The 22,757-nt window shown below is 52.3% G+C and overlaps 2 protein-coding genes across 2 annotated transcripts; both read left to right on the top strand.

Annotated features, from left to right (window-relative positions):
- Positions 1–305: 305 nt before the first annotated feature.
- On the top strand, positions 306–11,582 carry LOC137843479 (protein-arginine deiminase type-2-like). Its single transcript, XM_068658758.1, has 16 exons — positions 306–1,231; positions 2,633–2,816; positions 2,906–2,975; positions 3,096–3,157; positions 3,266–3,383; positions 3,951–4,076; positions 4,842–5,020; positions 5,190–5,293; positions 5,444–5,555; positions 5,621–5,728; positions 7,877–8,028; positions 8,296–8,440; positions 9,466–9,559; positions 10,479–10,564; positions 10,752–10,880; positions 11,267–11,582. The coding sequence occupies exons 1-16, from the start codon at positions 1,140–1,142 to the stop codon at positions 11,498–11,500; spliced, it is 1,995 nt and encodes a 664-aa protein (XP_068514859.1). The 5' UTR covers positions 306–1,139; the 3' UTR covers positions 11,501–11,582.
- Positions 11,583–11,931: 349 nt separating this feature from the next.
- On the top strand, positions 11,932–22,105 carry SDHB (succinate dehydrogenase complex iron sulfur subunit B). Its single transcript, XM_068658530.1, has 8 exons — positions 11,932–12,071; positions 13,033–13,160; positions 14,465–14,550; positions 16,679–16,815; positions 17,130–17,246; positions 19,481–19,582; positions 19,789–19,911; positions 21,881–22,105. The coding sequence occupies exons 1-8, from the start codon at positions 11,997–11,999 to the stop codon at positions 21,956–21,958; spliced, it is 846 nt and encodes a 281-aa protein (XP_068514631.1). The 5' UTR covers positions 11,932–11,996; the 3' UTR covers positions 21,959–22,105.
- The last annotated feature ends 652 nt before the right edge of the window (positions 22,106–22,757 follow it).

Below are 22,757 nucleotides of genomic sequence, written 5' to 3'. Positions count from 1 at the left end.
CTGACAGCAAAGTGTTTATAACTTCTTATTCTCTTGGGAGAGAACATCCACAGCCTTTAATAAAATCTCCCTCTTGCCACAAACCTCATTTTTGCATGTGCAAAATGCCCCCTAACTGCCCTTTTTTCTGCCTTTTTGTGTGTGTGTGTTCCCAATCTGCTCAGCAATACAAAGTCTTCACTCTTGTTTGCTCAGGTCACAGGGAAAAAAAAAAAAAAAAAAAAAAAAAAAAGGGATCCACTTCAGATGGGAAACTGGATTTGAGCTCATTTCCTCTGCCCTGGTCACGGAGAGAGGAGAAAGCTCAAAAGAAAAGCCCAAAAGGGATACAAACAGGGAAGATCAAACTGAACATTTCTGCTCCTCGCTCTTTAATTGCTTGCAGCAGGTTATTCCAAAATCTGGGGCAGAAGTTTGGTTTCCAACATGAATATTCAGCTCGGCGCTAATAAATAATGCAAACGCCCGCGTGGGCAGCGCTGGCTCCCGGTGCGCCTTGCTGTGGCGCCAAGTGGGGCGCCGGCTGTGCACAACCACCACGGCTTTCCCCACGCTAGCGTGCGTGGAGGCAAAGGGAAGCGAGCTGAAAGCAAGCAGGGAAGCAAAGAGCATCCTGCTCTAGCCCGAGGGTTGGGAAATTCGATTTGTTCCTCTCCAGGCGGGCAGAGGTTTTCCCTAGAGAGCAGAAAAGGGGCACAGGAGGAGGAGAGGGTTGCAAACGCCAGGGGAATCCAAAAGCACGGCAAAAAACACCTCCGAGGTTCTCTTGCATCCTCCTCCCCACCGAGCTGCTCATCACAGTCTGGGGAGATGCTGGAGGGAGTGGGGACGGGGACAGCTGGGGGAGCTGCTTGCATGGGGCTGGCACAGGGTGGGCACCAGGCCAGCTGCCCTCCCTCTCCATCCCTTCCCTCCCTCCCGAGATCATTTTCCTGGGGCTTTGGAGGGTCCAATCCAACCGCCCCCTCCCTCCAAACCAGGGTGGGGGCACACAGTCATCATCACAGACTTTGCGAGCTCTGAAGGTGGGCTGATTTGCTGCGGGGCTGGCTGAGGAAGAGGAAGACGAGGGGAGGAGGAAGCTCCTGCAGCAGGCAGCGGGGTGTGCGCGCCCAGCATCGGGGCGTCCAGGCAGCGAGATGCTGGGGGAGCGCACGCTGCGGCTGCAGCACGGGAGCCGCATCCAGGCGCTGTGCGTGCTGGGCACCCGCCTTGCCGTCGATGTCCACGGGTGAGTGGGATGTGAAACCCTACCTGCTCCTCATCCTATTTCTCCCCATGCACGTTTCCCGTCCCCGTTTTTCCTTCTGTTCCCCCCAAAAGCCCCAGCTCTAGGATTTGATGCAGTTCATCGGCACAAATCCTCCCCAGGCTTTGCAAATCCTGGGCAAGTTTGAAGCATCAGTTGCTGCATGACATACGTACGGGTCTGCAAAGGTGATGAGTCTGGTCCACCTGAGGTCAAAAGATGCAGTGTTATTTCAGAAAATTGCTGGAGAACAGAGGGATGAGCAGGGACGGGGCATTTCGAGCAGGAGCCATGGGGACAGACAGCAAAGGAGGTGATGCAGCTGGGAGAGGGGAGGAAAGCAAGATCTGGTGACAATCGGTGTCCTCAGAAAGCCTGCAAGCCCCACAGGACTGCCCCTGTGCCTCTAAAACAAGCCTAACGCTACCCTTCAAGATAATTGAAAGTAAAAAAAAAGGTGATGTGCTCCTTTCATGGCTCATCCCAGCGCTCACCCAGCTGCTTTTGCAAATCTTGCCCTCGATACTCCAGCCAAACAGTGCATCTGGCTCCTCTCCGGGTCAAATCTCTTCCCAGTGGGATTCCCGAAGCCCAGAAACCAAACCAGTTTTGCATGCATAATTAAACAGAATTGAGCAATTTAAGAAATGCCCAGGCAGCATCAGGCAGACTCTCAGATTTCCTCTTCCCCCGATGCTCAGCAGTGCTGCCCTCACTCAGAAACCCAATAAATGATGCTGTAATGGTGATCCAGCATGGGCGCTCGGGTGTCAGTGCTCAAAGGGAGCCTGGATTTTGGGTGCTGTAAGCAACCCAAAAATAATAACCCTGGATAGATGGGGAAATTAGGGACAGGAGAGGCAAAGGGGATGCACGGAGCAGCTCAGAGAAAAGCACTTTGGACTGGGAGCGATGCTTTGGGATTGAATGATTGGGATTGAATGAAATAAAAAATGAGAGTTTCCCATGGTAAAATCCTCCAGCTCAGCTGGAATGCTGCTACACTGAGCTGGGAAATGCTGGGTTTGCCTCAGCTGGCAAATAACGCAGATTTCTCAGCTGAAGTGCAAACCAAGTTTGGTTCCAGTGGCACTGAACGCTTTGGCTGTAATTAGAGTTAATGGCAATCTGCACTGATTGCTACTAAATACACTCATTTTTCTACAAGAGCATGTTCTGTCCTAAAAAGAGAAAAAGAAAAAAGAGAAAAAAAAAAAAGGCACCTCAAACATTCCCAGGCTGTGAGGAAAGGTAGAAAAGAGGCAGCGGTGAGCACGGAGACGCCAGCCTGTGTTTTGGGTGGAGAGCCGAATCGTAATGGGAATTGGTGGTTTTTGGGTGCCGGATGTGCAGACCTCGGAAAATAGAGCGCGGTGCTTGCAGGGCGGCCCCAGCCGGGGCGGTGGCCTTTGGGGTGAAGCACACGGAGGGGGTGAGCGTGGAGGTGTTGGCGCGGGGCCGAGCCGAGGTGGGGCCAGCACCCAGCGGGACGCGGTGGCCGCTGGACGAGGGGATGGTCCTGAGGTTCAGCATGAGCCGGGCCAGCACCGAGGTCAACGATAACAAGGTAAAAATCGGGGTGCTGGGCACCGGGCCCCCTCCTGGCTGGGGATGGAGAGCATCCTTCCCCAAGCGGACAAATTTGGGTATTTCCAGGTAATCGTCAGCTTTTACGCAGAGGGAGGGCAGCCCATCGATCAAGCTGGGGTCTTCCTCACCGGCATCGGTGAGTAGGGAGGCTCCCGTGATGCAGCATCCCTCTGAGCAGGGGACAGCTTTGCCAGGTCGGGGGGGACACGTGCGCACACCCAACCCACCCTATCTGACAGTGGGGTTTGCCCTCCAGGGCTCTCCCTGGATGTGGATGCGGATCGGGATGGCGTGGTGGAAAAGAACAATCCCAACAAGGTACCGCTGCCCCTTCCCTGCATGGGTAGTCCTCGGGCTTGCAGGAGGCCAGCGCATCCCAGCTGCTGCGTCCCCATCGCCTCGCTGAGCCCCAGCGTGGCGTTTCAGGCCAGCTGGACATGGGGACCCGAGGGACACGGGGCCATCCTGCTGGTCAGCTGCGACAGGGAGAGCCCCTTGAGTCCTGCGCCAGACTGCGATGACGAAAGGGTGTTCAGCAAAGAAGGTAACGCAGTCCCAAGCCCAGCTCCGCTTCAAAAAAATAAGCAAAAACGCTGTTATTCCCCCCTCTTTAATCTTTTCAGGCATGAAGGCTTGCTTGGGAATTGGCTGCTCTCTGCTCTGACTCAGCTGAGCTGCTGAGTAAGCTCCCCATGCGGGATCATGCTCCTGTCCTCGTATTTTGTTTTAATTATCGCCCCAAGGTCAAGCAGGGGCACAAAGCACAGCCAAAAAAACAGCGGAGGTGCCGCTGACGGCAGGGCTTGGCCAAGGGATGCTTGGGGCCAGGCGCACGGCCGGCAGCCAGGAATACCCGCCTGTTCCTGGAAAACCAAACCACGCCAAGCCAGTGCCCATCGGCTTTTTGAGGCCAGGGACCGGCTGTGCCAGGGGAAAAAAAAAAAAAAAGTTTCAAAGCACAAGCCACAAGCCTTGCTAGCAGGACCGCAGGCTGTTTTTCCAGCATGCATGCCAAGGCTGGTTACAGGGAAAGGGCACGCTGCTTGGCGCAGGGCAGGAGTGCACAGGTTGGCGGAGCTTGCGCCCAGGTTTGTTCTCGCTCGCCCCCCAGATTTGCTGGATATGTCTCGGATGGTGTTGAGGACTGAAGGGCCACAGCACCTGCCACGGGGGTATGAAATCGTGCTCTACGTTCCCGTCTCTGATGCCGACAAAGTTGGGGTCTTCCACGTGCAGAGTAAGTCCTTCTCCATCGCTGCCTCCTCTGCCCCTTCTCCCACTTCACGAGGCTTTTGTCATCTCAAGCTCTTGTCTTCCCATACCGACCTCATCCTCTCCGTGTTCTTCAAACTGTGCTTCTGAAGCACATTGTGCCCTCACCATCCCTTCCCCAAATTTTTCCAGCCCTAAGTCTTTTATCAGATGGTAAACTCGAGATGCGCAAGCAGAGGCGCAGCGTGGTGAAGCCGTTTACCCAAGGTCACCCAGCAAAGCAGCACTAAAAAATAAAAACAAACACAGGTGTCCTGACACCCTGATGCTTCCTGCACCAGGCAACATGCTCTAAGACACGTTTTCCCTTCCTTGTTCCCTGCTGTGGACACGGTGGTTTATTCCCTGGGACTCATCCAGCCCAGAAACGTGCCACTAAGCACATTTAAACATGGGATTAAATCCATCAGCAGAGGGCTTTGTGGCATTGCTACCCCATGGGAGGTCTGGGGGGCTTCCAGGGCAGAAACCTCATGGAAACATCTTTGCAATGCTGGCTCCAGCCCAGAAAAGGCTCTCAGACGTTTTGCCCACCCATCTTGTGCACAAATGCAAAATTGCAAGCACCTGAGCTGCGTTAGGGTCATTCTGCCAGATGAAGTTTCCTCCACCAGCAGAGGAGAAGCTTTGGCACAGGGGGTGGTGGAAACACCTCGTGCACAAGCAGGACGGGTTAGAAACCACCACAGCTTTTCGGAAATCACCCGTCTTCTCCTTTTGGTCCTTGCAGACCCTTTCTTCGGGCAGCGCTACGTCCACGTGCTGGGCCGGAGGAAGCTGTGCCACACCGTGCAGCACGCTGGCGGGGCCGCCGAGCTCAACTTCTTCGTCGAGGGGCTGCGCTTTCCCGACGACTCCTTCCCCGGGCTGGTCTCCATCCACGTCAGCCTCCTGGAGACCCTGGCTGAGGTCGGGGGCTCTGGGGAAGGGGAAAGAGGGAAGGCTGCAACAGCCCGAGGTTACAGGGATGGAGAATAGACCATTAGTTTACCCCAAAAATGATGTCAGGGTAGGGTATTTGGGGCGATAGGGGTAAATGGGGAGTGGGAGGGCCCTGATTTCTGCTCGCCTCCCCCAGGGCATCCCCCACACACCGATTTTCACCGACACGGTGGTGTTCAGGGTGGCACCGTGGATCATGACGCCCAACACGCTGGCACCGGTGAACGTCTTCGTCTGCAGGTAAGGGCCGAGGGACGAGACCTCCACGGCCAAATCGGCATTGGCCCCATGGGGTCACCGAGCTGGGGGGGAGATGGACAGAGTGCCAGGGCCAGCCACCCGTCCTCCAGCAGCTCTCCATCCCTTCCCTCCCACCACCCGCTCCCCCAGCATGAAGGACAACTACCTCTTCATCAAGGAGGTGAAGAACCTGGTCAACAAGGCCGGCTGCGACCTGAAGGTTTGCTTTGGCTACATCAACCGCGGGGACCGCTGGATGCAGGTAGGTGGGCACCGGGCTGGGGGGCACAGCCTGCCCTCCCTGATGGGTTTTTCTCCCTGCTTTAGGATGAGATTGAGTTCGGCTACACCCAGGCCCCCCAGAAAAGTTTCCCGGTGGTGCTGGACGCCCCGCAGGACAGAGGGCTGGAGCGAGCCCCCATCAAGGAGCTGCTGGTAAGAGCAGGGCAGTCGCAAGGGGTGCATTCCTTCACCCCAAAAAGCTGAGCAGCCACAGAATCGTTCAGGCTGGAAAAGACCTTGAGGACCATCACGTCCAGCCAGCGACCTGTCCTAGCGAGCCCCACCACGAAACCACATCCTAGCCCTTAAGTTTTCCAATTGCGAAACGAGGAGTCTCAGCGGGCTGGTTTCTCCTTTCCTCCTCTGCACATGTAGCTATGCCTCAGCGCTCGAGCAGAAGAGGAAAGGAACGTGTGAGAGGAGTCGATTTACTTGCTCGAAAGACAGCAAGACACAGGCGGCTGCCAAAATCCTCCCCACAGGGCTTGGCTGCCAAGGCGAAGGGCAGGGCACGCGAAGCGAGCTGCTGGGAGAGCAGTGACCCTGACCAGGGCATTTCAGGAGAGTCCCACAAAGACAAGCGTGGAAAAAATGAGGTTTTGAATGATCCCTTTGAGATCTGACCATGCAGGAAGGGCAGGACAGCCCTGGGGAACCACCAAACCCTGCCCCGTACGCCCAGCCCTGCTCTGCTCCCCAGCAGTATTTTGGCAGCTCACTTATTTTTTTATTTTTTTTTTTGCTGCATGCCAGTTTGGGGAAGGTTCCTCACTTTAAAAAAGCATTGAAGGACACCATTCCTCATGCCAGCAGTGCATGCAGTCCCGGATTTATCGGGCAGGATGGGAATGCCGTGCTGATCCACTCCTTTGCGAATAAGCTGAGCTCCTACCAGCCCTCCTTAGGAATTGCTTTGCTTCGTATTCAGAGGAGCAATTTTGGCCTCTGGAGCTGCTAACATGCTATACACCGATTTCTGCTTTCAAGCCTCCCCTAATCCCCAGCCCTATCTCTCCAGTCTCATTTTCCAGCTAGGACCACGCAGCCAAAGGCAGCGCAGGTCCTCCTCCCGCCCAGCCAAGCCCTAAGCCCCCGGGGACCCTGCACCAGGGAAAAAGGAAACCACGGGGAATTAGCCCCTCAAAATCCAGCTGGAACTGATAGGGCTCGGATGCTGCCCACAAACCTGGGGTGAACCAGTGCTCAGACAGCTGAGCCTCCGCTGGCCCCGGTGTTTATTAAATTGAAATGGGTAGGAGCAGGTGTTTCGTGCTCAATCCCTGCTGCAGCTCCCAGCTTCTCCGAACACCCTTGATTTTTTTAATTTTATTTTTCTAAGCGCCTCCTAGATCGCTTTTCCCCACTTTTTTCACACTTTTGGGTCTTCTCGCTTGTTTTTCCCAACCCGTACATTTTTGCCTGTAACCGCATCCCACCTCCCTGCTGCGTTTCTGTCCCCCTGGGGCAACCCCGAGGGCTTTGCCGAGGCAGGAGGATGGCTCAGTGCAGGTTGGGTGCGGACAGGGCAGCACATCGAGGACAAATCCACTCACTGCAAACACCGCCGTGCCCGCCCGAGTGAACTGGGAGACAGCCTGCAGGAAACCTGTCTCAATTGAAGCACCCCCGAGGAAACCCGACACTAATAAGGGATTGAGGTTTAATGAAAAACAGCAGATATCGGATTGTGTCTGAGGGGCTGCGCAGCCCTGAGCTCCAAACCCACAGCGACTTGAAACAGAGAGCGAGGACAGGCAGGATTTGTGTCCCTAGTGCCTTTCTCACCTTGTTTTTAGCATTATAATCTCTCACTCAGCATATTCCAGACATGGCACCAAGGGTTAATCTCCCAACACCTCAAATCTCAGATATATTCAGTCCTGAAAATCAGGCTTAGATGGGATTTAAGCGAAGCCCAGCCCTTCAGGTGGTTCTTATGCCTGGGGAGGATTTACCCTCGAGGGCCAGAGCTCATCCTGCTCCACTCCAGCCATCCAGAAACTCCGCTTCGGGGCTGCCCCAGAAACTAATTAGCTTAACGTGGACACTTAAAAAGCAGCTGCGAGATAGCAGAGATCACTCCTGAACTCCATACTCCAACTCTGCTTCTGGCACTCGCCATTTATTGCTGAGCCCAGATGCCCCGGAGACTTTCATCTCCCTGCTTTGCCTTTAGGGCTGCCTCTTCCTCTTCCCCCATCCCTGCTATTTTCACCCACCAGAGCAGGTCCAGGCCCAGCGGGAGGAATAAGGGCACGGATGGACTCATGGCAATGCTCACGGCAGTTTCTCTTTTTGCAGGGCCCTGATTTTGGCTACGTGAGCAGAGAGCCCCTCTTTGAGACCGTCTCCAGCCTCGACTCCTTTGGCAACCTGGAGGTCAGCCCCCCCGTCACCGTGGCAGGGAAGGAGTTCCCCCTGGGGAGGATCCTCATCGGCAGCAGCTTCCCCACGTAAGAGATGGGAAAAGCACACATTGGGGATGCAAAGGAACCACGGGTGCCCCTAAATACCACCAAAACTCACATTAGGCACCTTCATTAGCCAAATTTTGTCCTTTCTATGGAGGGGGTGCACCCAACCCCATTGCTCCATCTCCACTTTCTCATTTCCTCCCTCCCTCCTTTCCTCCACCCTGGCTGCAATCTATGTGCATGCATGTGGGGATGGATAAATATTTACTCCTCTTACACCCCTCTCGGGGGTCGTTTTGCCCCCAGACCCGCAGGGAGGAGGATGACCAGAGTAGTGCGGGATTTCCTCTTCGCCCAGCAAGTGCAGGCTCCCGTGGAGCTCTACTCTGACTGGCTGGCCACGGGCCACGTCAACGAGTTTGTCACTTTTGTGCCCAGCCCCGACACAAAGGTACCCTGAAACCTTCTGCTGCTCTGTGGTTTCTCTTCGGGGAAGATAATCCCTCTGGGTCAGCTCTAGGGAAAATCCCAAAGCTCATTTCCTTGACAGCCCCAGCTGGTGCTTGCTTGGCTTCTCTCCCGTGCCCCTAGAAGTGCTCTGAACGCAGGAAGGGATTTTCTTAGCTGTTGTCAACCCCAAGAGATCAGGGAAAAGGTGCCTGCAAAGGGAGACTCATATGAGCTGGCCAGGGCTCGCTGCTGCTCAGCATCTCCCAGATGGGCTGGAAACAGGGGGAAAAAAGATGTAGGAAAGAGCTAGCCCCTGAGAAACAGACTGTTCCCTCTGGGGAAAACCCGTGGCAGGATGGTTCAGAAAAGGAGTCATTATGCACACACACACCAGGAACCCTCCTTTTGCCTTCATCCAGGTTGTGCTAAGCCCCTGTAGAAGAGATCACCAAGACCAGAGCAAGCTGGGACACCCACAGGGCTCAGACTGATTCCCCCAGTGGCACGGGAACAGCTTAATGCTGCTTCTTCTGCCTGCTCGTGAGGCATCACAGCACTTGCTCCATCCTCCCTGACTTCCCCCTGCCTTGTGACACCCGCCTGGAGACAAAAAAAATCCACACAGAGGTTGAAATACCAACACAGCCAGCACAGCGCTCCCCCTGCCCTCCCCAGGGATCATGCACCCCACCAGGGGGGTGGTGGGCAGGGTTGGACCCCGCTGCATCCAGGCTGCAGTTGCCCCCCTGCCCCATCCCTCCCACCTGGGGCAGCCCCAGCAGCATTTGATCCCTTGGGTTAGGTATTTCCCTTCAACACCAGTAGTAAATCACCCTCCTTCAGGTGTGTTTTATTAGCACTGCATTAAATACCAGCAAGGACCTCTATGTTTAAGAATTTAACCTCAACTTCTTTGCAAAGGGCCAGAAACAAGCCTCCAAGGGCAGCTTCCCCAGGGAGGGGTATAAATGCAATGGTTTTGGATAAGCCCCTTTCAGTGACCGTTCTCCCTCCCACCTGTCCCAGAGATTTCGGATGCTGATGGCCAGCCCCACAGCGTGCTACAAGCTCTTTCGGGAGAAGCAGAAGGAGGGCCAGGGCGAAGCCACCATGTTCAAAGGCAAGGGGGCAGCAGGCAACCCAGGGGGAATTGTGCAAATCCCGCTGGGGTGGGTGGAAGCGTGCTGATCCCTGTCCCTAAAATAAAGGCTGAGCTTTGATGTAGGGTGAGGCAGCCTGAGGGCGGCAGCACCCAACATGCCTGGAGTGACATTCGGGTGTTGGGGGCACAGGGAAGGGGGACATTTTCCCAAACCGTTGCCCTTCAAGGCTGGCAAGAGGGACTGGCATGCTTGTCCTTGGGCAGGATGCCTGCCCACCCTCGAGCCCTATTTTGGGAAAGTGAGTGGGATGTGAGAGATAAAGCCCTCTGCCCAGAGGAGATGCTGGTGGGGTGGGATGGAGCATCTCTGTAAATACCAGCTCCAGTGGAGAGTGACACAACTGGGGGTCTCACGTCACCCCAAAGACATTTCAGTCACTCTGGACTGGTAGCCAGTTTGGGCAGCCTCTGACTGAGGTTTTGTTTGGGATAATATTCATCTGTCTGCAATGAAGTCGGGAAAGGACATCCATGCCACCACAGGGCCCTCTGGGACTATGCTATCTGCCTAGGAGCCGAACGTCCCAAAACAAGAGGTGGCTTCTGTGGAGGGGATACCTCTGATCGTATGGAGCTGGGAATTGGGACAGCATAGAAACTGTTATCCTATTAGCTCTATCATCAGGAGGATGGATGATACAAACTTTCCAATGCTCTCCAGGTCAGGTGAAGATATTGTGAAAAAGGCAAAGCTTTCCCTCTTGCTTGGTTTCCCAGTAAGCTAAGAAATGGGATTCCCAGCAACCTCAACCTTAAGCCAAAACCTTAATCCAAGCTCAGCAAACTGGGATTTTGGGGAACTTTTCCAAATCTGTGCCACATCTTAAGCCAGGCTTCTGCAGGCATCCATTTCACCCATCGGGGTTTGCATTTGTAGGGTATTCGGGGACGGACACAAAACGAGTGACCATTAACAAGGTCCTTTCCAACAACATTATGGTGCAGCAGAATCAGTACGTTCAGGTACAGCTGATATTTCTGACGATAACCAATATTTCTTGTGATAACAGCCCCAGGGTGGCACGAACTTTCAAAGGAGGTATTGCATTTTGGCATGTTCTCCTCCTGCATGAGAGTGTCCAAAGGGCCACTTGGGGGAACCTTGTTTGCCTGCCTGTCCCCCCAGTCCCTTCTTCTCCTCTCCTTTTAGCGCTGCATTGACTGGAACAGGGACATCCTCAAGAAGGAGCTGGGTTTGATGGAGGAGGACATCATCGACCTGCCAGCGCTCTTCAAGCTTGACAAGCAAGGCAAGGCCATGCCGTACTTCCCCAACATGGTGAGAGGTGTCCCTGCTCCTCGCGTTCTCTCCAGTCAGTGGCTGTGTGTTTTGAGATGTGGAGAGGAAAAATAGCTAAGCCTACGACCATGATCCTCCCATCCTTAAGGATGTCCAAAAAAGCATAGTGCTTTCCTGCCCAGAAAGGGAAAATACTTCCATCCAGGCTCTGCAGACTGACTATGGTTGGTCAACAGCAAAGGTTGGCTGTAACCTTGTATCTCTGATGCATGTTGCTCATGGTTGGGTTAACCCGAACAGCTTTGAGGTGAAAACCTTTCAAAGTGGTGAAATGGCAAGGTTTAAATCTATTAAAAAAAAAAAAAAAAAAAAAAAAGCTGGGGATGCTGCTGGGTACCCCTAAAGCCCCCTGTGTCACCCCACAGGTCCCCATGATCATCCTGGCCAAGGACCTGGGCATCCCCAAGCCCTTCGGCCCAGTGCTGGGTGGCGAATGCTGCCTGGAGCACCATGTCCGCAGCCTCCTGGAGCCGCTGGGGCTGCGGTGCCACTTCCTCGAGGACGTCGCCTCGTACCACGGGCGGCTCGGGGAGGTGCGCTGCGGCACCAACGTCCAGCGCCGGCCCTTTGCCTTCTGCTGGTGGCACGCCACACCATAGCCGCGCCGCCACCTCCCCGGCCCGTGGCCGCCTTTTTTGGCGTGTGTTGTTTGCACTTCAGTTAACTAATAAATTTGCTGTGGGAAACGAGGTGGAGCGTGACAAAACTGGGGGGATAAGGGCGAGAGAAGCAGAGGAGGGCGCTCAGGGGGAGGCTGAGGCGGGGGCGCCATCTTGGCACCCACCATTTTGCCTGGCCCAGTGCTGAGGCTTTGAAACAAAAAAAAAAATTAAAATAAAAAAAAAAAAAAGGAAGAAGGATGGGGATTCAGCACGAGGAGGGCCGTCGTGCTCTGCCAATCCCCAAAAAGGGGGGGGGGACGGGCAGCGCTAGCCCCCTATGCCACAGCGCAATGCCACACTCAACATGGCGCCTCCCCGCGCCCGCCGCCACACCCAAGATGGCGGCCAACACTACCCCCCCCCCTCCCCCCTTTGTCGGCCTGGGCGGCTCCTTCCGCTTCCGGTCCGGGGGGCGGAAGTGCGCAGCGCCAAGATGGCGGCGGCCGTGGTGGGAGTCTCCTTGAGGCGCGGCGTCCCCGCGCGGCTCCTGCGGGCCGGGCCCAGGCCGGTGAGGGCCCGGAGCCGCCCCGGGGATGCGGGGGGGACGGGCGGTGGGGTCTGGAAGCTGGGGGGGGGGCTCGGGGTTGTGGGGAGGGAGGGGGAGGGCGTTGATGGGGGCCGGGGGGAGCTGGAGGGCAGGAGGGGGCCATTGGGGTCTGGGGGGGGCGTGGGGGGGGGCAGGGAGGGTCTGGGGGGGGAAAAAAGGGGCGAGGAGGGGTCTGGGGGGGATAGGAGGAGGGCAGAGGGGTCTGGGGGGCCAGAGGGGGCGCGGGGGGGCTTGGAGGGGGGCTGAAAGGGTCTGGGGGGCAGCAGGAGGGGGGAAGAGGGGTCTGGGGGGAAGTTGGGGGGCCGTGGGGGGGGGCAGATGCAGCAAAGGATGGGAACAGGGCTCGGGGCGTGAAGGAGCAGGGGAAGGGGGTCTGGGTGCTGGGGAGGGGCTGGGGGTGAAGAGGGCTGGGAGGGGGGCTGGGGAGGGTTCTGAGGGGGAGGTGGGGGCTGAGGGATGCAGGGGGTCCAGGAGGGGATAGTAAAGGGCTGGGCACGGGGATAGGAGCAGTAAAGACGCAGCCTGTGGGGTGAACTGGGGAGAGGGGAGCTGGGACAGGGGGTCTGCAGGGGAGAGGGGCTCCTGGGGGAGCGCTGGGAGGAGAGGGTCCTCAGTGCAGGGCAGGGGAGGGCTGCGGCTCTCAGGGCAGCTGTGGGGCTGGCACAGCCCTCAGGGTTGCCCTTTAGTTTTGGGATTGTGTCCCCTGGTTCTTGTAAGAGGAGAGAGCCCCAGGACAGAGGTGTGCCAAGGTGCGCCGCTCTGGCAGATCCTTGGAAGGGCTTTCTGCACGCGTGCCCGAATGCAAACCCAGTGATGGACCCTGCAGCTCTAGCCCCGGAGCGCACAGCCTGGAGACGTTTTGCTGCTGGCTAAAAGCTGCCCAGAGGGACCTAAGGGCCCTTCTGCTGCTGTTCACATGCAGATCTGTCGGGGAGCACAGACAGCTGCTGCGGCCGCGCCACGCATCAAGAAGTTTTCCATCTACAGATGGGATCCCGATAAGCCTGGGGACAAGCCCCGCATGCAGACGTACGAGGTGGATTTGAATAAGTGAGTGCACCTGATTAGGGAGAGGGCTGCTCAGCTTCCCCGGCAGGGAGGTGTGCCAGGGCCGCGTGTGCACGCACGTTATCTGACAGGCGATAACGCAGGGTGCTGGAGAGGGTTCGGAGCTGACAGCTGAAGGTGTCAGAAGTCTCATTAGGCCTCAGGGATCGTTAAAACCACGTTAGAGCAGTCAGGGAGGCAGCGCCTCGGCCGTGTTACGCAGCACGTCAACGTGGGAGAGGCCCGGTGTTAGTTCTTGATAAATGAAATCTTGCTGTGAGCAGGTGGGATTGCTGCCCCTCCCTCACCCCGCGGTGACAGCTGTGACAAATACAATTGTCCCCTGAATGCCAGCGTCTCAGCAGCTGTCAGCAATACAATGGTCACTTCGTTTTGTGGCTCTGTGAGGTTTCACCTTGGTCACTGATTGATGTTGAAGACCTCGGTGAATTCGTGGCTGTAATGAGCTATATTTATACGGCAAATTTGGGGGCGTGTTCCAAAAGGAAGCAGTTTTAAGAACGGCTCATAGTCCCAGACCTTGGAGATAAGGTGGAAGTTTTATTGTCTCACTTAATTGCTTCTCGTCGGCTGCTCGTATTGAGCTTCCAGCTTGCACACTGGGGTAGCTACACCAAGGAAGCTCGCGTTTTTCCATGATCCCACAGAAGGGTACAGTCTGCCCTGTGGTGTAGAAACCTTGGCAGGGGCACACGTGCCTTCACTTCCTTCAGCTGCTGCTGTGCTCCTGCTGGAGGAATTCACCTCAGGCCCTTCCTGAAGCGTTCAGATTCAGAGCCACGCAGCGCTGCTGAAGCACCACGTGACAGCGAAATCGAACTTTGCTGCTTTGACTTGCACCAGTTAATAATTTCTGGGTGTTGCCTGCCGTTTATAACATTACTGAAGTTTTGTTTGCTTTTGCATGCAGCATTGCCTCTTGTGACTAATGAGGACAGGCAGACTTGTCAAAACCTGACTTAAGAGGCGAGAAGGGGTAGAGCTGCACGTTGTTTCCAGTTGTGCTGTCTGAACCCTCTCCAGCTGAGCCAAATCTTCTGGGCATCAGGGAAATAAATGGCTCCTGTCCCACTCTGACCCTGGGGTGAGCCGCTGTGCCCAGGCGGGTGGGTTGTGCTGCTGATCGAGCGATCTCTATCTTGTTGCCTGGGATTGGCAAAACAAAATGTATATTTAATTGTATCTGAGATGAAAGTCCTTTTAGGTGGCTCTGAGTTGGTGCTAGAGATAAAGCAGTGAGGCTGGGGGAAATTATACAGGTTCACTGAGTTTGTTTTCTGCTATAGATGTGGGCCCATGGTACTCGATGCTCTGATCAAGATTAAAAACGAGTTGGACTCCACTCTGACCTTCCGCAGGTCATGCAGGGAAGGTAAGGAAGATGTTTAAGACTGCTAAACTGACTGCTTGTTGTCCAAATAAAAGCTAACGCTGACGGTGTGTGTGTAACCGGTGGAAAACTTCGGGGCAGACCGCAGCGTACCACTCTTCTCTTCCAGATGTTGCCCATGAAATCCCTCAGTGAATCAAGCAGGGAAGGTAGAGCTCATGTTCGCAGGGTGTAATCACACAACGCCGAGCTGCAAGCAGTGTGCTCAGACAGCCCCAGTCATTCCTGTTTCTGTCCTAATCTTGTTCATCTTGCTGCCCTCCAGTGACAGACTGCGTAGGGAAGTTTAGCAAGAGAGGTTACAGCAGCAGAACCGGGGGGGAAAGACATGGCAAACGGGAGTGAAATGTAAGGGGCTGCTTCACGTGGTGCTACTGAGGAAATAAGTAGGGGTGGAACTGGAAGAGTGTGAATGACTTCTAGGAATAGCTTCAGGAATCTTTTTTGGCCCTTTGACTAAGCTGAACGATTGAGGAAAAGGCCATCTGGTGGTTTTCCACAGCAAGAGTTCCCGGCTGGTTCTCAGGCAGGTACAAATCAGCGTATTTGTTTAACTGCACTCAAACTCACCAGTCCGGGTGACGTTCTTCCCTGGGGAGAAAAAATCCTAATTCATGGGTAAGGTTGGTGTGCTGAGCTTAAGATGATTGTGGAAACGCAGGAAGGGAGGATGCCTTTATGGAACGACTTTTGATTTAATGGGGTGGGTTTGCAAGTACTGGAAATTTAGGTCTAATTCTCTGATGCCCACAGATATCTTGACACAGATCTAAGTGAAAAGCATACCTCAGTGCAGCCGTTTCCTGTAGAATCTGCATAGCAGGCAGAGGAATTTTATCCAGTGTGGTTGTTCTCAGTGTCTGATGTTTAGATAGCAGACACGGTTCCTGAGCAGCTGGACATAATTGCATAATTTTCTTTGAGAATCTGAAGACAGATTTTTCAAGCTGGGCTGGTTTGGTCTTCTCCTTTTCTGCCATACAGGGGAAAAAAAAAAACTGATCACGTGTTTGTGTTGCTTACTCGTGGGCCCATGTCTGCAGTCTCCAGTTGTCTTGGTTTTGTCAGGGTGACTGAGAAATGCTTGTAACTGTTTCTCTCGTGGTGGGAACAGCCTTGTTCGATTGCCAGTCTTCGCCTGGCAGTGAGGGCAAGGTTGCCAGTGCCCCAGGTGCCATGGAGGACTGGCTCGCTCAGCGCGAGGAGCGGTGGCGTTTCCCTGACTCATGTCAATTGATGCGTGTCAAATCCTCTGAAATTAGTTCCGCCCTTCAGCACTTGTTGTCTTTCAATTGCAACGTCTTAGGCATCGGTCTGATTTGGATGCCAGAGCTAGCTCCTGACCTGAGCAGGATCTGTGACAGTTCTGCAGTGTTTTTTCTTGTGAACCTTACCCTTTCCTGGGCTACATCTGTTCCTTGTATTACCGGGTGATCACAAGCAGTGTCACTTAATCCATTTGTTGAGCTATTTATATGCTGTTTGTTGTGTGAGTGTCTGTTCTCTCACCTTTAGGAGTTAATGAAAGCAGTGTATGGCACGACTACAGCCTGCTACAGAAAGAATCTTCTGCCTTGGGAATTTATTTTTGTGCTCCTGACCTTTAGGGATGCTTTTGACCATAACTGTAGGGCTGGTGGGGGACGCATCTGCCTCCTGTGTTACAGTCCCAGCGTTAGCTGCCCCGCGTCAGGCCCACATTTCGAACTTGGGAGCAAAGCTGAATGTTTTCCCCAACCATGTCTTCCCCAAAGTAGCACGTACATTAGGTTTTCCCCAACCCAATGTCTTCCCCAAAGTAGCACGTACAGCTAATGCGTGATGTGAAGTGATGAACTGTCTGAACCACTTGTTTTGCTGTGGAAGGAAGCTCAACACTGAGAATGTGTTTAGACATTAATGAAAGCAACTCCAGCATTTATTTTGTGTTTGAATAGCAACGTGTTTGGCTCAGTGGCAACTTCTGGCGTTTTCCTTGTCACGTAGAGAGTTCTTAACGACAACAGAATGGAAGACGAGCCAGGGGCAGGTTTGGGGCCAAGAGGATCTTTCTCAATCGGGATAAAAGAGTAAATAAACATCTAATGCTTTGTTCTGTTCTCCCACTCAGGCATCTGTGGCTCTTGTGCTATGAACATTGCTGGCGGAAACACCCTGGCCTGCACCAAAAGAATTGACCCTGATCTGGGCAAGATCACTAAAATCTACCCTCTCCCCCACATGTATGTGGTGAAGGATCTTGTTCCGGTGAGTATCTGCCCTCTTCAGCTTGTGACCAAGAGTGACACCATCCCAGGCAGCGTGGGGTTTGGGTTGGATTAGGAGGGATAATGTTGGGAGATGGCAGCAAGATCACATCCCACAACTCACGTCTTAACTCCTGCTGATGCTCTCTGGCTTGGGTGGGTCTGCTTACCAGTGGTGACTAAATCTTGCCTCGTTAGGAGGAATGCGGCAGGTTGAGGTACAAAACACCTTCTGTTTGAATGATAGCAGATGTTTGGTCTCTCAGACATCAGTCCCACTTAATAAATGTGATCTTTTTGCCTTTTGGCTTCTAGGACTTGAGTAACTTCTATGCACAGTATAAATCCATTGAGCCTTACCTGAAGAAGAAGGATGAGTCGAAACAGGGCAAGGAGCAGTACCTGCAGTCCATAGAAGACCGTCAGAAACTGGTTACCCTTCTTTTCTACCATTGAAATCCCTTCCAGATAAGAGCAGGGTTAAATGCAGTACAGTTTCTAGTTCCTTTAATGACAAAGCTGTCTGGTACAAAGCCTGATGTGGGTGGAATGTGGTCCCTGAAATGCAGTGTCATGGCATGTCTGCATTGCTAGGGGTAACATTTGCTAATGAAATGCAGAACACAGTTGTGCTGAGGACTCTGACCTCATTTCCACTGTCTGTGCCGCGAAACTTGTGTGTTTGTACAAACATTGTGATGGGTAGAGACTTGTAATATTCCAGTGGAGATCAGACGCTGCAGCTGATGCCAGGATGTAGGCTGTCAAGCTCAGCACTGTCTGCGTTACCTAGCTGCAGCATGCTAAGCAGTGCTGTCTTGTCATTACTTGCTGGGTTTTACAGCCCTGAAACTAATGGCAAAAGCTAAACCTGCTCAGATGTAGAGACATGCATGATATTGGTGAGAGTCTTTGAGTGTCTGTCCTGAGCGCTGCGTTATTTTCAGGGGTTTTCTGGGAACTCGGTGTTCTTGGTTCAAAGCTTCTGCGCAAAGCTGAGGGGGGTCTAAGGAACCATCTGAAGAGGTGAGAGGGAATAGTATTTTAAAAAGAGCTTATAGTGCAGGTAAGTTATTGTCTGGATTACCTTGGCTGCGGCAGGAAGTATTGTTAAATCAGCGATTTCTCTTCTGTCTCCGGCCTGTCTTGATGGATCCTTCGCTCGGCAGTTTGAAGCTCGGCCTGTCAGTGCTCTGCTGTTATCATTGCTGCAGCGCTGCCACTGAGGAGGCTCAGAGTGGGCAGGCAGTGTAGATTTTGGCAAGCGGTAAAAGGGGTGAATATAAGCAACAGAGAGGAAGGCTGATTGAAGGGGATTTAATGGAAACACATGAGCTGCAGCCTAATTCTCTGCAGTGATGTTTTAAAATTTCCCATTATGTGTGTTTGCTGTGAAGTTAGCATCCGATGAATAGACTTGTCATGTGCCCAGAACATCAGTAGCACCATGCAACTACTGCTGTGAAGTCTTAACAACCACAGGATTTTAGTTTCAAATAGCTTCTATCCAAGGGCAATACTTAGTTTTTCTGCACTGCTTCATAATGTTATCTGATGGCATATGTAAGGACTAAAGGGATTCTCCCACGCTTTTTATAAAGCAGCATCTTTGAAGTCACCTTCTCATTGAAGGAGAAATAAGCAAAGCTACGAGTAGCTGCAAGAGCTGTCTGTGAATCTTTCTGACCACTAGTAAAGTTGATGTTTCTCATCATTTAACTTCCTCTTGCTTTGGGAATAGCTTGTGTGCTCAAGAAACTGTTGGACACAAAGGAAACCAAAAAACTCTCACGTTGTTCTTCAAATCGTCAACTGTTTGCGATGTTACAATTAAAAATGAGACAAATTTAGAGCAAAAGGAAACTGTGACTTAACTAGTTTGGGCAAGTCCCTAAGTATACTGGAGCAGTCCTTACAATGCAGTAGATTTGCTACAAGTTCCCAGGAGCTTTGTGTGTCTTTTTAAACTAAGTGAGACTCTTGTCCTAAAAAAACAACTTTCAGATACATAGTTTAAGCCAGACTGGACTCTTCTAGGTTGGGGAATTGGTTGAGATAAGACTTGGGAGACTTTTCTGCCCCGTGGTACTTCCACGTACATCTACCTTTCATTTCGTCAGTACCCAAAATAAAAAGGCCTTCAGCCCTGTAGAAAGGACACAGTGGCCAAAGACTCACACCATTCTCCTTCTGTAAGTGATTGGGGATCCCCTCAACATGCTAAGTGATGAGCTTGTCACTTCTCCCCTGGCTCCTGGGTGGATTTTGCTTGTGTAACATGGCCTGGAATTGCTAATTGCTTGTGCGTGTGTTCTGTTCTTTGGCCGCTCATTGGGACAGGCTGGAAGCAAGGCAAATCGGTTGATTTCCACTTCGTTCTCAGTTTTTACTTTTTTCTCTGATTATCACAAAAATATATATATATTGTAGGGGCCAAGGGATTGTGTGCCTTTTGTTTCAAGGGACCCTTGTGTAGGTTTTGCTTTCTGCCAGCAGCAGTTCTTCAGTGTAAGGCTTTCAGAGTCACAGGATTGCATCAGGCCGCTAGAGAGGAAAGTGGTGAGGGAAGCACGTGCTTGTGTAAATCCCCTCTTTAAAAACAAAAAAAAAGGCTTCATCGTGTTTTTTCTGGAGTGGTTTGACTGTGGTCTTTCATCTGTGTGCAGGACGGACTCTACGAGTGCATCCTGTGTGCCTGCTGCAGCACCAGCTGTCCCAGTTACTGGTGGAACGGGGACAAGTACTTGGGTCCTGCGGTGCTGATGCAGGTAAGGACAGAGCCTGTGCGTCCCGTGGGACTGCTGAGGGACTCCTCAGCTAAAAGCCCTACAACTATCTGCAAGCACAAGTGGGACAGCATGACGTAGTCCACATCTTGGGCCAAAATTCCTGGGTTAGGTGTGGCTTTTAAAATATCCCACTGATTACTTCACCTTGAAGAATCATTTGGTGTGTCAAATGACACTGATTTCAGGCCTATCGCTGGATGATTGACTCCAGGGATGACTACACAGAGGAACGCCTGGCACAACTTCAAGACCCGTTTTCTCTCTACCGTTGTCACACTATCATGAATTGCACAAGAACTTGCCCAAAGGTATGTGTTCTTCTAGCATACATCCATTTGGGGATTGCTGGCTTATTTCCAAGCACCCTGTTTCAAACTGGTAGGAAAATGCCTGCTTTTTGTTTTCCTTGAGCTCTCCTTGGCTTGTGTGTTTCTTTCACCTTTTGAAACAGTGAGTTAGTTGTTGTGCTCGTGACAGTGACTGTACAAGAGGATGTGGCAAAGTTTTTGTTAGACTTCACAGGAACATCTGTTTCCAAGACTGTAGGATTGTGACCGTAACGTGATTATGCAAGGGACGCTGCCAGGAATGGTATAGGGAAGATTGTCCTCTGCGGAGTCTGATCAGTGCTGTTAGCCTTGTGAAGAACATGCTTAACCCCAGCACGGTGCTAGCTTACACTCCAACAGCAGCAGCAGTTCCCTGATATATTGTGCAACTTGCGTAACACAGAAGATTATGGCAAGTTTTCAGCGCCTTTGGGGGATGTGTTTTATGCTGACATCCTGCTGTAAGGGCATTTCCCAGAAAGTCTGTTCTGTCTCGTATTTCAGTTGAGAACTGAGCAGCCTTTCCCAAATCAGAGTGCGCTTCTTCCTCATCTTGCAATGACTTTGGGCCTGTGGTTAGGCAGATAATCAAGTTTCATTTTCCTGCTAGCCATGTTATATTCTAGTCAGATGTTGCTTGCACCTGGTGGTAAAGCAAAATTCTTCTCAAGCTGTGAAGTAATATGGACACAAATGTTTGAGTGGATCACGGATGTGGAAAAATAAGGTGCTTGAGATCTGGACTGACAAGTGTTTGTCAGGAGCACTGCCTGCTGCTTCTGTGTATTTAACGTGATTCACTGACTGCCGATAATCCCCCTTTTGTCTAGGGTGGCGTATTGTGATCTGGTGTCAGACGTAGTTCAGATAAAGGTGAAGGTTCAATCTGAAGATCTGGCTGTACCTAGTGTAGGGAAATAGCACAGTGGGGCTTGGTCTGTCAATTAAGAGATACGTCTATGGTTAATAACACGTTTCCCCTCACAAGCTGTAATCCTGGCTGTTGTCTTGATCAGCTCCGTAAGACTGCGTGGTGAGCTATGCACCAGGGTAATTTCCTGTCCATGCTTTGTCTCATAGTGCTGCTGCTGTCCCTGCAACGATATGGCAGGGTAGTTGTGATCCCCCACTCTCATTTTGAGATTAGGCATGCTTGCTTTGCTAGCACTGCCGCAGGATTAGGGGCCTCTGTGATGTGACATATGTCTGTTTCACAGAAAAACTTTTTTTTGGAAGACATGGTTGCCTTTTGCACAAGGAACATTTTTATCTTGTGACTTGGTATTCTTGCCTACTTCCCCTAGTGTCCTCAAATACACAGGGTTTTTTTGTTTCAGGTTAGGAAAAAAAAAACACAAACACACTTCTTGTGCTATCACTGTCAAGCAGTTTCCTGCCACCAGAAGTCATCTCATAATAAATACCCTTAGAAGTCCTGAATTCAGTCCTGCTTGAACTTCAGAGTTCCTATCACTCAGCCACTTACTCTTCTCTCTGATCCTTGTAGTGCTGACTAAAACCAGTCCTCTATAGTCAAAAGAGCATTTTTCTTCAAGCGCTTCTGGCTCAGCCTCCAGGTGGAGGAGGTGTGCTCCAAGCTGTGCCTGCTCCCAGCTGGAGCAGTGCCAGTCTGACCCCGGGCTGGATGCTCTTTCCTTGTGCATCGAGGCTGGATTGCAGCGAACCTGCATCAGCATGCCTTATCCCAGGGGGCTCCGCGTGCTGCAGTGCCCAGCCTGCCCTCAGTATCCTGTACGCTGCCAGAGCTTGAAGTGCAATGCTGGGCTGGGCTCCAGCTTTAAAAAATGGTTGCTGAGCACCTCCTCTGTCAGCTGTTTTTATGAGTAGCGGTGTATCTGTGAGTTTATGGTGACTTGGGTTGAAGCAAGGTGAGGGAGGATACTCTAACTTGCTGATTTCTAAACTCACCAGAACTTTCTCTTTTTAGGGTTTGAACCCTGGCAAAGCAATTGCTGAGATCAAGAAGATGATGGCAACTTACAAAGAGAAGGCAGCCGCTGCGTAATGCTGTTTCCTAACTGGAAGTGTAACACGGACATGCTTTACCTGAAAGTGATTTATACCTGGTTGAGCAAGAGAAGTCTCCAGTGGGAATTTTTGATGTTTTTTCCATAGGCTTGCATGTACAATAAATACTGTAAAGAAGAAATAAGAGTTGCTGCTTTACTAACAATGCTGAACCAGTGCCTCTGCCTCTTGGATAAGTGCGTAAGCCTGTAGTTGAGAGTCCCAGACCTTTCTGGTTTGCAGTTCTGAGTGTATGAAAGGCTGGGGTCACCTCAGGTTCTGCTGTGGGATGGAATTTAGGAAGTGGCCCCACAGCAGAGATGAATGGAGACATTTCTGTAATAGGCTTCATCCAATATCTTCAGAGGGAACACAGTGTTCAGGGAGGCCCGTAAGCAGTGAGTGTTGTGATGAGCAAGGAGAAAACAATGGCAGTGGCTGGGAAAGGGGGGAGGTGTTGGAAGAATCTCACTCTGTTCTGAAGTCTGTAGTGGGGCCCCTTGATACTAAGCAAAGCAAGGCCCTGGTGCTCAGAGGGTGCAAATGTGTGGCAAAATACTGGTGGCAGTGGCAACTGCCGCTGGGAAGGTCTTTGTGTCCTTCCTGAGGTTCCTTACAGCACTGCTGTTGCAGGGGGGAATCCCAGTGAAGTCAGTGGAAATGAGCTGTCTTGACATGGCCCTGCTGAGAAGCTTATTTTTTTCTCAGTCCTAAAATAGCTAAGATTTATCAGAGCATGAAATGGTGTTGATGCTTTCTCCTTCCTCTGCTTTAGCACAAGTGGTTTTAAGCTCCAG

This window comes from Anas acuta, chromosome 22 (assembly GCF_963932015.1).
Source record: "Anas acuta chromosome 22, bAnaAcu1.1, whole genome shotgun sequence".
NCBI classification, from domain to species: Eukaryota; Metazoa; Chordata; class Aves; order Anseriformes; family Anatidae; genus Anas; species Anas acuta.
This window is presented reverse-complemented; position numbering and strand designations above follow the sequence as displayed.